A 16,758-nucleotide genomic window follows, 5' to 3' on the forward strand; every position below is an offset into this window, starting at 1 on the left:
TGATAAGAACTTCTAAGTTAGGGACTGAATTCAATCTGGAAATGAGTTTCAACTGTATTGTCCAGAACACATTTGGAAAGGTTTGTACACTATCAACATTTATCAGTTTTTATTTTTGACACATCACTTGTTTCTCCCTACCTCTTTCAATTTTTTGGCCCATGGCTTCTGTGCTTTACGGAATCCATCATCGGTCTCCTTAGTTTCTTTGAAGCCTGCCATCATCTGCTTGTGGTAGGCCTCCTTCTGCCAGTTCTTGATTTTTTCAAAATCTTCATTCATCAGTGCACTCTTGACCTCCAGATGCAGCTCACTGACTTTCTCAGCCTCCGTCATTAGTGATATCCATGCTTTTTCCAAAGTCCCGTACTGTGGACCTGTGAAGATGGCATCAACCGATTAACCTGGTCTAACACTTGTACAAATTATGTTGATTATCCCAAGTAATTTCCCAAAATATTAACAGGTATCAACATTTACCTTACCTTCAATTTTCATTGAAACTTGAATTGTCCTTATTTAAAATATTCAGGAAGTAAAAAAAGGGTTTGAACAGAAAATATTAAAATGCAATCTGGAAAAGGGTCAATCTGCTTTTAAAAGAGTGATATATCTTTTTTATATATATACTGGCTATAGTAACATAAATCATTCATAAGGTTGAAATAACCATATCCTTTATCTATATGCAAGAGGCCAATTGATCTGCACACCAACGTCTTTGGAATGTGGGAGGAAACCAGAGCACCCAGAGGAAACCCACGCTGTCACAGGGAGAACATGCAAGCTCCGCATAGACAGTACCCAAGGTCAGGATCAAACGCGGGTCTCTGGTGCTGCGAGGCAGGAGCTCTACCAGCTGCGCCACTGTGCAGTCCTTATTTTCACTGGCATAGATAATTTGTGATCACTAGTGTAGGTAAGTGGGCAAAGATTCAAAGGGCACGGGAGGGGAACATTTTCATGGCCAGTGGGAAATTGAAGGGAGAATGGGACTGATTGACTTGCTTTGCTGGGAGCCAGCACAGCCAAAAAGTGTTGGAATAAGCAAGCAGCTGACTTCAGAGAACGGAGTGCTATTTTTCCCCAAGCGCCACACAACCTCCATGTATTACTAGGAACTGAAGTCACCAGGACCACTTGCAGTGAGTCAGAGTTCTGTGCACCTTGATGCATAATTGCATCCATCCCCATTGCCGCCTGAAGCAGCTACTGTTTACAAAAGTGATCCACACTGAATCACCTGGTTAGAAAGGCAATACACAACAGGTTTTTTTTTTCTGAACGTCAGGACATTTTTTGTTATTAATATACGATTGATGCGTATGGGAGTTTTTTCTTTTCATCAACTACACACTGGTTAATAGATCAGCATGATTCAAATCGCCACAGAAGACTGTAGAGGTCAAGTCAGTGGATATTTTTTAAGGCAGATAGATTTTTGATTAGTACAGGAGACAGACGTTATGGGGAAAAGGCAGGAGAATGGGGGCTAGGATGGAGATAGATCAGTCATGATTTGAATGGCGGAGTAGACATGATGGGCCCAATGGCCTAATTCTACTCCTAACATACAAACATAGAAATTAGGTGCAGGAGTAGGCCATTCGGCCCTTCGAGCCTGCACCGCCATTCAATATGATCATGGCTGATCATCCAACTCAGTATCCTGTACCTGCCTTCTCTCCGTTCCCCCTGATCTCCTTTAGCCACAAGGGCCACATCTAACTCCCTCTTAAATATAACCAATGAACTGGCCTCGACTACCTTCTGTGGCAGAGAATTCCAGAGATTCACCACTCTGTGTGAAAAATGTATTCCTCATCTCGGTCCTAAATGATTTCCCCCTTATCCTTAAACTGTGACCCCTTGTTCTGGACTTCCCCAACATCGGGAACAATCTTCCTGCATCTAGCCTGTCCAACCCCTAAAGAATTTTGTAAGTTTCTATAAGATCCCCCTTCTAAATTCTAGCGAGTACAAGTCGGGTGACCTTGTAACGCTTGTGACCTTAAATTCTCCGGCCTTCTGCATTGTTGCAGACAATTCAGCATAGTTTACACCAATATAAACCAGCAAAAATAAGCTTCAAAAACAAGTCTTTCCATGCAAGAAATATGAAAATGATTTATTGATTATTTTCACAAAAAGCCTTTTCAAGACCTCTCGATGGCAACGACGAGAGGTCAGAACATCTGTTTACCTTTCTCCAGCAGCTGTTTCCACCTCTTGGCCCACTCTGTAAGCTGTTGTGCATAACCCTTCTCTATACGCGCTCGCTCATGGACACAATTCATTAGATCACTACAGAGTCTGTGGCCATCATCAATGCGCTTTACGGAGCGCTTGTAGTTCCCAACCTACACACCAAGGGAAAAATTACATCAATATTGTTAAATAAAAATTATATTTGGGAGCCAATTACTACTAGTTAAATAAATGTAGCACTTCAAGGTTAAAATAATCAGAGGGATTGCTCAGAAGGTCAGAATAGAATAGAATAGTTTCTTTATTGTCATTGTAACATGAACCATGTACAACGAAATTTAAAAATGTCAGCCAGCCAGTGCACCATTCAAACATTTCTAAAAGCTAACGATACATACAAGATAAAATATTAAAAGATAAACAACTAAAATAAATATCACGAAAATAGCACGCATAAACACCCAACCCTCCATCCTTGATGAGTCTTCCCCCACCCCCTCTAACTGTGTGAGTCTTCCCCCACCCCCTCTATATTTGGAGAAAGCGCTGTTTCACTCTCGGACAGAAGTAATACAGTTTCTCTCACCATAATAGTTGCCTGACCCGCTAGATATTCTCTGCACTCATTTTACTTCTGGTTTCCAGCATCTACAATATTTTGGTTTCACAAAATTTTAGTTGTCATCAAGGAACTGCAGACGCTGGAGGAACAGTGCGTCAGGCAGCTTCCATTGGAGAAAATGGACAGGTGACGTTTCGGGTCAGATCCCTTCTTCAGACTCAACTCTGAGGAAGGGCCCCAATCAGAAATGGGCTTGCCCATTCACTCCAGAGATGCTGCCCAACCCGCTAGGTTCCTCTAGCACTGTGTAGGAAGGAATTGCAGATGCTGGTTTAAACCGAAGATAGACACAAAATGTTGGAGTAACTCAGCGGGACAGGCAGCGCCTCCGGAGAGAAGGAATGGGTGGCGTTTCAGAAGAAGGGTCTCGACCAAAACGTCGCCTATTTCCTTCGCGCCATAGATGCTGCCTCACCCGCTGAGTTTCTCCAGCATTTTTTGTCTATTACAAGGTAAACGTCTCTTTGGAATTGAAAATTCAAATAATCTGCAGGTGCTCGCAAACTAAAATTTTAAAAAAGTATGGAAATTCTGTGTTTTTATTTTAGATTCAGCACCTGCACAGTGAGATAAAGAGTTAACGTTTCGGGTCAGTGACCCGTCAGAAAAGAAGTATGTTTTAAGTTGCAGGGGGGGGGGGGGGGGGGGGGGGGGGGGGGGGGGGGGGAAAGCAGGAGGGGGAGAACAATGGGAAGGTCTACGACAGAGTGGAGTGGTCCAAGTTTGGCCCTGCTTTTGGATCTGTCTGGTCTCAATGACAGCAATGACAGAGAGAAGTGATCAAGGAAGGAGCTTGCTAGAAACGTCAGAGGCAGAACACTGAATTTTCCAGTTGCTGGAAAACCGATGCTCGAAATGACCAAACCTGTCGGACCGAAAAGAGCTGAGCTCTGGTTATAGTTGGATGATCTTAGAATCAATGACTTATTAAAGTGACATTCAGCCTGTGACCTTATTCTGTATCCCCCTTTGACTATTCCTAGTTTAGTGTAGTTTACTATTGTCACGTGCACCGAGGTACAGTGAAAAGCTTTTTTGTTGTGTGCTTTCCAGTCAGCAAGAGGACCACACATGATCAAAAGGGATAGGAATAGAATTGGGCCATTCGGCCCATCAAGTCTACTCCGCCATTCAATCATGGCCGTGCCGGAAAGAACTGCAGATGCTGGTTTACTCCAGCATTTTGTGTCTACATTCAATCATGGCTGATCTATCTCTCCCTCTAAACCCAATTCTCCTGCCTTCTCCCCATAACCTCTAACATGAAAAACATTTAGTGCAAGATAAACAAGCTCAGAGAGTGGTAGCGGTGTGGAATGAGCTTCCAGTGGAAGTGGTGGAGGCAGGTTCATTGGTATAATTTAAAAATAAATTGGATAGGCATATGGATGAGAAGGGAATGGAGGGTTATGGTATGAGTGCAGGCAGGTGGGACTAAGGGGAAAAAAAGTTGTTCGGCACGGACTTGTAGGGCCGAGATGGCCTGTTTCCGTGCTGTAATTGTTATATGGTTATAAAGTCCAGTAAAGGCTGATTAAAGGTCCAATTCCTCTTTGTCCCAAGCTGTTTTCAACGATGCCCAATATTAATTCAACGATCAGCACTTTATCCTCTATCAAAGATTTGTTGCAGCATTAAGGATTCTATGTTGATTGCAACATTTTCTGATAACCATCTTTTACTGGTTATTATGTCAAAACATTGGTTCTGGCATAAGATCATCCATCTGTAAAACTAATTTATTTTCTTTGAGCAAATGAGAGAGATACAACACAGAATCAGGCCATTCGGCCCACCAAGGAGACCCTACCTAAAAATACTAAATTGGTCTTACTAGCACTTACCTTACAAAATAACCTACAAAATACATGAACAATATCATATTTAAAAAATAAATTATCGTATATGGATAGGGTTGGAAACAACCTGACAGCAGACTAGAGTTTGCCTAACTAGGTCTGTGGACTGGTTATATAAATACCGGGTGGAGCACATTAGGGAGTAGTTAAGAGGAACCATCCATATAAACAAAAACTACTTTAATTACTAGCTGTGATTAGTTCTGAAAAGACAAGGTGCAGCTGTGTAAATGTACAGCATGCTATACTGGATCAGAAGTTACACACTATCTCACCAGGGACTAACTCGACTAACTCTACTGAACGTTCCTTCCATTATTTATTATGTAAAAGAATATGTGTGTTATGATTGTGTTTATAATTTGTTTGGTTGTTTTGTTGTTTGTCTTTTGCACAAAAGTCCGCGAGCATTGCCACTTTCATTTCACTGCACATCTCGTATGTGTATGTGACAAATAAATTTGACTTGACATGGCACAAAAAAGTAGATTCTATCTAGGGTCACCACAGTGGGGCAGCAGAAGAGTTGCTGCCTTACAGCGCCAGAGACCTGGGTTCAATCCTGAATGCTGTATCTCTAAACTAAACAGAGAGCCGCTTGACACAAGTGGTCTGTAAACCGATCACCAAGTTCCATAGATAGTGATCGAGAACAAATCCTTGTGCAACATGGGGTGAGTGTATAAGCAAGCACTTCCAGTTTAGTGAGCGATGTTGATTTGAAGTGCAAATACAGCAAAACGAATCAGGCAAATTCAAAAACATGGGATGAAATACAAAGCAACAGTTCAACCATACCTCCCAGAAGCTGTCACTGGGGGCCTCAATCATGACTGAATCGTCGTACGACATGATCGTGTTTGGAATATTCTCACAGATCAGCTATATATCAGAACTGGCAGTTCAAAATCTTCCAAGAGCTGAAAGTAAAGTGAAAATAAATATTAATGGAAATTACACAAAGCAACAACAATTATAGTTTTCAGCATAATTATATTAAAGAATCTGTTTTGACATTGTGGTTTATTTTTTAAAATGGAGCACTGGGGCAATTCTGCATGCCATTCAATAGGTGAGAAAATTCAATGTAAAATATTAAATATACAGGAAATAATATCAGAACTCACATAAAACGTTACAATATCGATGAAGGCATGTAAAAATTAGCATGCAACAAAAGCTTTTCACTGTACGTTGGTACAAGTGACAATAAACTAAATTCATGCAACTCAAATGCTAGAATATTTTCGTCAGGGATTTGCCAGAGACATTTTCTTTCCAGCTGTTTTCAGGCATCTGAACCACCCTACCAACAACTAGAAAGCAGTCCTGAACTACTATCTACCTCATTGGAGACTCTTTGATTTGACTTTACTGGACTTTATCTTGTACTGAACATTATTCCCTTTATCATGTATCTGAACACTGTAGATGGCTCGGTTGTAATCACCGATAGTCTTTCCGCTGACTGGTTAGCAAGCAACAAAAGCTTCCACTGTACCTCGGTACACATGGCAATAAACTAAATTCAACTCAACATCAGTTTTACTGTCAAGTCAAGTTTATTCGTCGCATACACATACGAGATGTGCAGTGAAATGAAAAGTGGCAATGCTTGCGGATTGTGCAAAAAAACTACAAAACAGAACGGAACAGAATCACATATTACATATTTGTGGGAGAGAAAAAAGAAGAAAAAACAGCAATTTTAAAAAGACACCACACAACAGTAGAATGGCTCAGTAAAGTTAGTCCCTGGTGAGAGGAGATTACAGTCCTAATGGCCTCTGGGAAGAAACTCCTTCTCATCCTCTCCGTTTTCACAGCATGGCAACGGAGGTGTTTGCCTGACCGTAGCAGCTGGAACAGTCCGTTGATGGGGTGGAAGGGGTCTCCCATGATCTTGTTGGCTCTGGAGTTGCACCTTCTGATGTATAGTTCCTGCAGGGGGGTGCGAGTGTAGTTCCCATAGTGCGTTCGGCCGAACTCACTACTCTCTGCAGAGCCTTCTTGTCCTGGGCAGAGTAGTTCGCAAACCAAATTGCGATGTTTCCGGACAAGATGCTTTCCACAGCTGCTGAGTAGAAGCACTGGAGGATCCTCAGAGACACTGGTGTACCTTTGCAAAGAGTGGTAACGAAGCTCAAATCCCACCGGCAAGTTTGGTGTGAAAGATCAAACTGTTGGGGAAAGCCGAGATGATTTGAAGTATCGAACAGCAAAATACTTCAATAGCAAAAAGGACATGTAATCTCAGTAAACCTAGGCCCAGAATTGCAGACCAGGATAACAACAGGCAAGTTGATTCTCAATTTAAGTCATAGAGCAGTATAGAAATATAGAAAATAGGTGCAGGAGGAGGCCATTCGGCCCTTCGAGCCAGCACCGCCATTCATTGTGATCATGGCTGATCGTCCCCTGTATAGCAGAGAGGCAGGCCCGACCCCACCTTGTTTGCTGACCAAACTAGATTGCCTGCATTTGCTCTCTGAAGCCTTCCTACTCACAATTTATGACTCAAGTTGTGCAATGTAAACATTTAAAAGTAATCTATGCTTCAGTATCTCCATTCATCAATCACAGTCAACAAATCATGGTTTGTTACCGATGTAGATCTTTCTCAAAAAAGCTTCACTGAATTGCTGCCAAAATGTATAAAGATTAACAACTACCTTCAGATTAAACCCAGTGGCTTCAAGTATCTGTCAAATTATTTGAACATTCCTCAAAGCACCTGAACATCTTAAAATAATAGAATAGGTAGGGTGTGAAACTATATTACAGATTTCAGACCACGGGTCTTCCGGTTATGAACACCCAATTTAAGTCTGGCCTTAGATATGAACGAGCGGTTGAGAGATGGGCAAGATGGATTTGCCAGCTGCTGTGAGGCTGCAGCATCTTCTGCTGCGGGGACTCCATTTACAGCAGGGTCTGAATGGTCGAGTTAAACGCCCCGCTTCAACTCCACGTTGCCCCTGGTTGGCCTACGGTTTTATTTAAATATATTGCTGGGTAGCATGTTTCCGACTTGTGAACTGTTTGAATTGTAAAGAGTTAAGGGCCTGTCCCACTGTACGAGGTAATTCAAGAGTTCTCCCGAGTTTCCCCTGATTCCAACTCGGAGAATTACGGTAATAGCCGTCCGTAGGTACTTGGGGGCTCTCGTGGACATTTTTCACAGTGCTGAAAAAACTTCACGAGTTATCGCGTTTCCCGAGTACCTGCCGTTAGCATTACCAGCCACTATGAGACATCGACGAGCTCAGACGTAGCTGCTACTTACATTCTACGTACTTACCACGAGTTTCATTTTTTTAAAACTCGGGAGAGCTCTTGAATAACTTCACATAGTGGGACAGGCCCTTTATTTGGAACTCAACCCCGTCATAACTTAAGGAGTATCTGTATTAATATTACTGGGGGTAGACACAAAATGCTGGAGTGACTCAGCGAGACAGGCAGCATCTCTGGAGAGAAGGAATGGGTTAGTTTCAGGTCGAGACCCTTCTTCAGATGTCAGGTGAGTGGGCAGGACAGAGATAGAATGTATTCGGAGACAGTAAGACTGGTGGGAGAACTGGGATGGGGGAGAGGATGGGGAAAGAAGGAAAGCAAGGGCTATTTGAAGTTAGTGAAGCCATTGCTATCCCTCAAAATGGTTCAAAATATTTGTTCATGTAAAATGTTATGTAGCTATTCCATTATTATAGCATGATTATTGTACCAAAGAGCCATAGATATGTCACTGAATTTTCAATTTAACTGCTCAGAAGGGTCCCGACCCAAAACGTCACCTTATCCACGTTCTCCAGAGATGCTAACTGACCCGCTGAGTTACTCCAACATTTTTGTCTACTTTGTTACTCGTTATTGCTAGAGTTTCCACTTCATTTTGCATCACCTCCTTCCCCCTATCAGCAATATAACTCATTAGTAATACTACATCAGGACAGGCAGGACAAATGATGAGTAATGCTAAGTCTAGCTAAGTATTGCTCACATTGGATTCCAGACAAATATGCGGGGAAAAAAAAATTCTCCAAGTTAGGGCAGGAACTGAAATCTAAATCTTGATATGATTTATAATTTCCTGTATTACAGCTATAATACAACTCTTATATTCCTTGACTTATTCAGATAATTTAAACCACAATCCATTCTTCGGCACCATAATCAACAACTTATGATCAGGATAAAGCCGTGTCGCCACTTTCAGGGATAGAATCCATACACTCATAATACAATTATTGCCCAAATATAGATATTTCGATATCTGGATTTGTAGTCTCTGCGGTTAATTTGTCAACATGACAAAGCTGTTTCAGTTGTGAATAGCCTTTAGTTTTCTAAACAAATGCACAGACCTTTAACTTAATAGTAATGTATCATCTCACTTGTTTTGCCAGTTACTGCTGCAATTTATCTGTGAAACTATTTGGCTCATGAACACTGCAATGTACACACACATTATTAAAATCCAAACACTATTGCCTTCTAGATATTTTGAGTGTTTCAATAAATTCACTCAAACTCAAATCGTATTATGCCATCAATAAAATGATTTCCCCATACTGCCCACTCTGGATATTACATTTAACCATGAAATTCCGGACAGTTCATGCGCTCTTTAGGGAATATAAATATCTGATCATAATTCCCTTGTGGCAAAGGTAGGAGAGGGAACAGTGTATGCTAAATGCTAGAATTTAAAAATAAATCACATTTATAAAAAGCTAGAAGAGAGGAGGGGCAGGACAAACCCTAGTGAGTGATAGGTGGATGTAGGTGAAGGGGGTGTTTGATAGGCAGATGGTTGGAGAAAGGTCAAAGATGAAAAGACTATCCTGTGGACAATGGGAGACATGCAGGTCGAAAGTAAACAACAAAAGCTCGACCTAAATTTACCCTGCAGCTAAAGCCTTCCACTCCAGGTAAAATCCTGGTGAATCTCTTCTGCATCAATTCTCGTGCTACCACATCTTTTCCACAAAGCAGTGACTAGAAATGCACAAAAATGTGGCCGAACCAATGAATCTACAACATGAATCCCAACTCTTATACAGAATATCTCTGCCAATGAAGGCCAACAAGCTAAACACCTTTACTATCCCATCCACTCGTGTCACCATTTTAAGGAAGCTATGAACTTACACCCCAAGATCCCTCTGTATATTGTTCAAGAAGGAACTGCAGATGCAAAATCGAAGGTAGACAAAAGTGCTGGAGAAACTCAGCGGGTGCGGCAGCATCTATGGAGCAAAGGAAATGAGCAACGTTTCGGGCCGAAACGTTGCCCATTTCCTTCGCTCCATTGATGCTGCCGCACCTGCTGAGTTTCTCCAGCACTTTTGTCTCCCTCTGTATATTAACACTTCCACGGCCCCTATTTACTGTAAGATCCCCATAGTTCATTATCTAACACTTTTATGGATTAACTTCCAACTCCCACTGCTCTGCACAATTTTCTAGCTGATCTATGTTCCACTCCATCCTTACGCAATCATGCTTATTACCTACAACTGTGTGTCATCAGCAACCGTGCTTATTAGACCACAGATGTTCTTATCCAAGTCATTTATATATGTGCCAATCAACTAAAGTCCCAGCAGCAATACCTGTGGTACTCCACCGGTTACAGACTCGCAGTCACAAGGACATGCCACAAACACCATCCTCTGCCTCCTATCGGCAAGCCAGATTTGGTTCCAGTGTGCCAAAACACCTTGTATCCCATGTGCCCTGCCTTTCAGGATGCCTTTTACAATGCAGAACCTTGTACAAAGCCTCGTATACAATTTCTATTGCCATTGATTTTGTGACTAACCTTCTAAACAAATGTTTTTTTGTGAACCAGATTTTTCCATGCACATTACCAAACAGCCTCACCCTAATCTGCCTGTTTCTCAAGTGATCGTAAATCCTATCCCTAAGAATTTATTCCAGTGATTACTTTATTACAGAGATATTGCTCACTAGCTTGTGGTTTCCTGTCGTATCCTGACTGCTTTGCTTGAATACGTGGACGACGTTAGCTTTTTTCACTCTTCTTGTACGTGACTCATAACTAAAGATGGCACAAAAATCTCAGTCAGAGCCCCAGCAATCTCGTCCTTTTACTTCCCATAATACCCGGGCATAGATTTCATCAGGTTCTGGGCTTCAATATTTTTAACACTTCCTCTTTCCTGATACACGTATATACTGTCAGTGTACACAAAAAAGCTGGAGAAACTCAGCGGGTGCAGCAGCATCTATGGAGCAAAGGAAAAAGGCAACATTTCGACCCGAAACGTTGCCTTTTTCCTTTGCTCCATAGATGCTGCTGCACCCCCTGAGTTTCTCCAGCTTTTTTGTGTACCTTCGATTTTCCAGCATCTGCAGTTCCTTCTTAAACATACTGTCAGTGTACGTTTCCTCCAGCTATCCCTTCTCCCCACCTGGTGAATACTGAAGTATTCATTCACGACACCACAAATATTTCCTGGCTGCACGGAGACATTTCCCATTTGCTCTCCGAGGGGACCGACTCTTTCCCTAGCCAAACTCTCTGAAGGTTTGCAATCATGTTCAATTCTATTGGCCAGAGCCACTTTTTGCCCTCCAAACTACTTTCTTAACATCTCATCTGCACCCTCTATAAACCCCAATGGGCTCACTTGATCACAATTTCCTCGACCCGATGTACGCGTCCTTGTCTTTCCTGATCAAACCTTCTATTTCATTTGTGAACCGAGGTTCCCGAAACTTACCATCTGCGTTTCTTATCCTTACAGGAACATGCAGACTCTGAACTCTTACTATCTTAAACACTTCCCTTGGTTTCAAAGGAAAACTGTTAGTGTATTTTTCTCTTTGCATTACCCGTTGCACTTGCGTGTGATTGATTTGTATTCATGCATAGCATAATGTGACAAGAAAGCACACGAAGAGTTGGGATTAGTATTGCAGATTCATCGGCTAAGCCACGTTTGTGTGCGTTTCTAGTCACTGCATCGTGGAAAGAATATGCCAGTTCAAGAATTGATGCAGAAGAGATTCACCAGGAGCTGCCTGAAATAGAAGGTTTTAGCTACAGGGAAAAATTGAAAGGGCTGGGAATGTTGTCACTGGAGAAATAGGAGGTGGAGACGTTTCACTCTAAATATTTCGGCACGAACTAGAAGGGCCGAGATGGCCTGTTTCCATGCTGTAATGGTTATATGGTTATATTTACAAAATTTTAAAGAAAATAAGATTGGGTAAACAGTCTTTTTTCAAGGCCAAGGGAGTGTAAACTAGAAGACATAAGTTTATGTCAAGAAGGGAAACAGTTAAAGGAAATCTGAAGACCAAATCTTTCCATGCAGATGGTGGTAGGTATGTGAAACAAGCTCCCAGAGATAGTGGTAGAGGCACCTTCAGTGTTCAAAAAGCATTCGGATGAGTACACAGTTAGGAAAGGAAAAGAGTGATGTTGGCCAAATGCGGTAAAATGGGTTTGGCATAGATAGGCATGTCAGCCGGCAAGGACTTGTCAGGGCCTATTCACGAGCTCTAGGACTGTGGCTCTAAATCCACTGATAAAATAACAGCCAAGAATGTGATGTTTACATAGCAAAACAATCTGCAGTAAAAGCGCCAAATAAATGGCAGTCATTTTCCAGTTCATTGTGAGAACAGGAAATCTTAGAATAGACAAGGAGGTGGGGCAGGGAATCTGTGCACGCTGCAAGTGAGAGTTCTCTCAACAACATGACATTGAGCACCATTGCCAGATTTTAAGGGGGAAATTTTAAAATTTAATGCAAGCAGGCAGCTCTCCACCTGAGTTTCAGTTTCGTCTCATCTCATCATTCAATCACATTAAAATTGTGTTTATTGATTTCTACATTGAAATAGTGCTTGATGCTCTTTCGTCGAGCTACATGCAGTTGTTGTACAGCCAGAGTCAAACCATGAAGACCAAAATTAGAGACCAGCCCTTAGGTTTGCTGGAAGTTACGAATAGAAAATACATTATGGATAATTTTGAAAAGCAAAACATTAATGCTTTAAATTAATCAATGTGAAAACGTGACTGATTATTATACCAATGTTTTCTCAAGTACATTGATTAAATAACAACCCATAACAAAGAGACCAATCAACCTACTTTAGCTCGTCATACAAATATTTTCCTCTACTATTCTACCTAGAAGACTGTGCCAGATGTTTATCACTCGTTGAAGTTCTCCTGACATCTGCTTCCTTTTTAGTCTTTTTAACTCGGTATCTTCTTGCATCAGGCACATATGGAAATTATATTTCAGATTGACCTTATCCGTGCCATTTTTGTCTGACATAATGTCTCATCGATCATTTCCTGCTGGTGCTAACAAGGTATTTGTCCCCTTAATAGTTGTGATCATCGTCAACCCTCCCCGCCAAAATGATTTGCCTTCCTCAGGAGATTGCAGTGTTAGAATTGTTATAAATCAGGACCCAGTGAGTCCGCATTGGCTTTTGGTACAGTAATCTTGTCCATCTCAATACTTTGTTCCTTCCTGTAGTCCTGCAAAAAAACTTCCTTGTACTCTTTTCATCAAGGCAAGGATCCTGAATGTTTTTTTGTTATTGTTCCCTCACGACATTCTACATCAATGCCCCCCCCCCCCCCCCCCAAAAAATATATATATATATGTATACACCCCAATTGTTCTGTTCCTACCCTTTTGATTTGAGCTATTTGATTTGTGTCTCCCTGTCATTCTTTCAAATGGAAGGTAACACAAAATGCTGGAGTAACTCAGCGGGACAGGCAGCATCTCTGTAGAGAAGGAATGGGTGACGTTTCGGGTCGAGACCCTTCTTCAGACTGATGTTATTTGATGATTTCACTTCGTTATTTTAAAAGCATCATCTGACGCTCATCTCCCCATTCTGCCAGCATTTCCATCTCACGCTTGGCCACAACCACGTCATCTGCAAAGTTTGAAATTTGTACTTGCAGACCCAGACAATAATTAATCATATAAGCGGATACTGGGGGAACATCAGAGTTTACCATCTATTTGAACAATTTTTCCTAAATATTTGGTTTATATTCAGAAATTTAGCATGACGTCAATTTACATTGAATATGGTTAGATGCTGCAAGGAAGAACATTGTAAATGTCACTTAATTGGCTGTGAAGGGTCTCAACACAAAATATCACCCATTCCTTCTCTCCAGAGATGCTGCCTGTCCCGCTGAGTTACTCCAGCATTTTGTGTCTATCTTCAAAGTTAAGAAGCCTGCATATTAAAAAAATATTTCTGATATACTGTACAATTAAGTTTTGTGGAAGAATTATTTAGTCATTACTTGTGAATTGAGAATTCCTTTCCCTCAATCTTTTTTTCACTCCCCATATTTAATCTTGCATTTCCTCTTTTCACTCTTTATTTGACTTGACAAGAACCCACCCGCCATCTCTCTTGGGCTTCCTTCCAAGTTACACGTCATCTTTACCCAAGTGCTGCCACCTCAGCCTTGCTGAACGAATGTGCTGAAATTCCACCATTGTAGGCAAGGATCAGCACAAACAGTACATAAAATAAGGAGCAGCAAATTTCACCACAGCAGTAACTCGATCCCAATAATTTGAGTAAATCTACAGTTACTTTAAAATCTACTATAAGAGATTAAAACTATATTGTGCTTGTTAGGTCCAAAACTAATCAGTCACAGTTTAGCTACAGCGTATAGCTATTAAAACGCTTCAGAATATTCCACGGGTTGCTTTTTCACCCAGAGAGTTGTGAATTTATGGAATTCCCTGCCACAGAGGGCAGTGGAGGCCAAATCACTGGATGGATTTAAGAGAGAGATAGATAGAGCTCTAGGGGCTAGTGGAATCAAGGGATATGGGGAGAAGGCAGGCACGGGTTATTGATAGGGTACGATCAGCCATGATCACAATGAATGGCGGTGCTGGCTCGAAGGGCCGAATGGCCTCCTCCTGCACCCATTTTCTATGTTTCTGGTGAGGTATCATACTTTGCCCTCACATGCTTTGAATTTTATCAGCTACTGATGAGAACCAAATTAATTTGACGTTTAAATCCCTCAGGCAAAACTGAACACCAACAAGAGACTTAATCATGAACTGCGCAAGGGAAGAAATTGTTGGGAGAATTCCCACACATCCAAGCAATTACTTTTATTCGACAAATGAGCAGGAATGGAACTTTAAGGCGAGGGGAAATCAGAAAGTAGAAGTCATAGAGGGATTTGAAAATAAGTTTAAGAATTTTAAAATTGCTTCATATAATTGCTTCATATAAATCAACAAGGATAATGGATAAAAGGGATCAGTAATTTGGATAGTCTAATTTGCCTAATAGCCTAATCCTGACGACGGGCGGTGCCTGTACGGAGGTTGTACATTCTCCCCGGTGACCTCCGTGGGCTGAAGAGGTTCTGCCTGTACAGAAACGGACACCATTTTTGGCTCATTAATAAAGCAAACGGGGCTTCGAAACAAATAAGTGTAAAGTGTAAATATTTGACCATTGACTGTGAATGGGAATGATATGCGATGATACCTGTTCCAGAACTAGGGGTCACAGTTTAAGGATAAGAGGGAAGTCTTTTAGGACCGAGATGAGAAATCATTTTTTACACAGAGAGTGGTGAATCTGTGGAATTCTCTGCCACAGAAGGTAGTTGAGGCCAGTCTATTGGCTATATTTAAGAGGGAGTTAGATGTGGCCTTTGTGGCTAAAGGGATCAGGGGGTATGGAGAGAAGGCAGTGATGGGATACCGAGTTGGATGATCAGCCATGATCATATCGAATGGCGGTGCAGCTTGAAGGCCTACTCCTGCACCTATTTTCTACGTTTCTGTTTACAGAGGGCAAGATGAAGATGGATGGCCAGCCAAGAGCCTGCTGTTCAATCCCAGGAACAAAGGCAATAGATGATAGTTTGAGCAATAAATTACATTGCACAGGCCTTCTAATGGTGGCATTTTAGTGTGATTGAAAGATACTGCATGGGCACAGGCCTTTTGGCCCACCAGGTCCACGCCGACCATCAACCATCTGTTCACACTAGTTCTACGTTTTACCACCTTCGCATCCTCACCCTGCACACTGGGACCAGTTAACCTACAAACCTGCACCTCTTTGGGTTGTGGGAGGAAACCAGAGCACCTGAAGGAAACCCACACGGCACAGGGACAACCAGTAATTTCCTTTGGTGCTGTGAGGCAGCTGCTCTACCAGATGTGGCACTCTGCTACCCAAAGTTCACCCCTGGATCTTACACCAAGGTTGTAAACAGCCTGTGTTTCAGAGGGAAGTGCAGATGCTGGAGAATCGAAGGTTACACAAAAAAGCTGGAGAAACTCAGCGGGTGCAGCAGCATCTATGGAGCTTGTATGGAGCATCTATGGAGCTTGTAAACAGCCTGGTTCAGTTTGAGAGGTTTCCAGGGTGAGGTGCTATCTAGGGACACGAGGCAGTGCCCATGGGGACATCAGGTTGCATGTATTTTCAGAGAGCATTACCAAAGGGCAGCAAGTTGATCAGAATCAGGGCAAGAGAGGCATTAGAAAACAATGGATCAGGTCGCAAGAAGAAGGGTTACTGGATGTGAGCAGTTAGATACAAGTGTGGGCTCACCTTGGTGGATGACTATACCCCCTCAAGGGCTATTTCAGTAGAGTAGAAAGTTTGGTTTAAGGGTTTGGCACCTTGATGGCTGAGGCAGAGCAAGTAAGGGGTGTTAAATAACTTAAATTGGATGAACAGAGTTCTCAGGAGAGCTAGACACAAAATACTGGAGTAACTCAGCGGGACAGGCAACATCTCTGGAGAGAAGAAATGGGTGACGTTTTGGGTCGAGACCCTTCTTCAGACTCAGGAGAGCTGCAAGTCTGCAAAGATGAGATGGGACAAGACAATGGAGAGATTTAAAAACCGCACAAGTACAATAACCTAGCCTCAATTATTCTTCCTCAAAATCCAAACCTGTTGCAATTCTCTACATTAAGAGTACACTTTGGGTCTCATTATTTCTCACCTACGTGTTTTACAGAAAGTCAATTCTAATTTTACCTTCCC

The 16,758-nt window shown here is 41.9% G+C and overlaps 1 protein-coding gene across 2 annotated transcripts in view; it reads right to left on the reverse strand.

Annotated features, from left to right (window-relative positions):
- LOC129706115 (protein kinase C and casein kinase substrate in neurons protein 2-like) overlaps positions 1 to 16,758 on the reverse strand; it is a 60,885-nt gene that overhangs the window by 15,258 nt on the left and 28,869 nt on the right. For both annotated transcript variants that reach the window (XM_055650105.1, XM_055650104.1), the window contains exons 3-5: positions 5,488 to 5,609; positions 2,204 to 2,360; positions 142 to 377 (exon numbers count right to left, since the gene is read on the reverse strand). In XM_055650105.1, coding sequence (XP_055506080.1) covers positions 142 to 377; positions 2,204 to 2,360; positions 5,488 to 5,541 — 447 coding nt within the window. In that variant the 5' untranslated portion in view covers positions 5,542 to 5,609. The remainder of the gene's footprint in view (positions 1 to 141; positions 378 to 2,203; positions 2,361 to 5,487; positions 5,610 to 16,758) is intronic.

The sequence above is a fragment of the Leucoraja erinacea genome, chromosome 19, assembly GCF_028641065.1.
Source record: "Leucoraja erinacea ecotype New England chromosome 19, Leri_hhj_1, whole genome shotgun sequence".
Lineage (NCBI taxonomy): Eukaryota > Metazoa > Chordata > Chondrichthyes > Rajiformes > Rajidae > Leucoraja > Leucoraja erinaceus.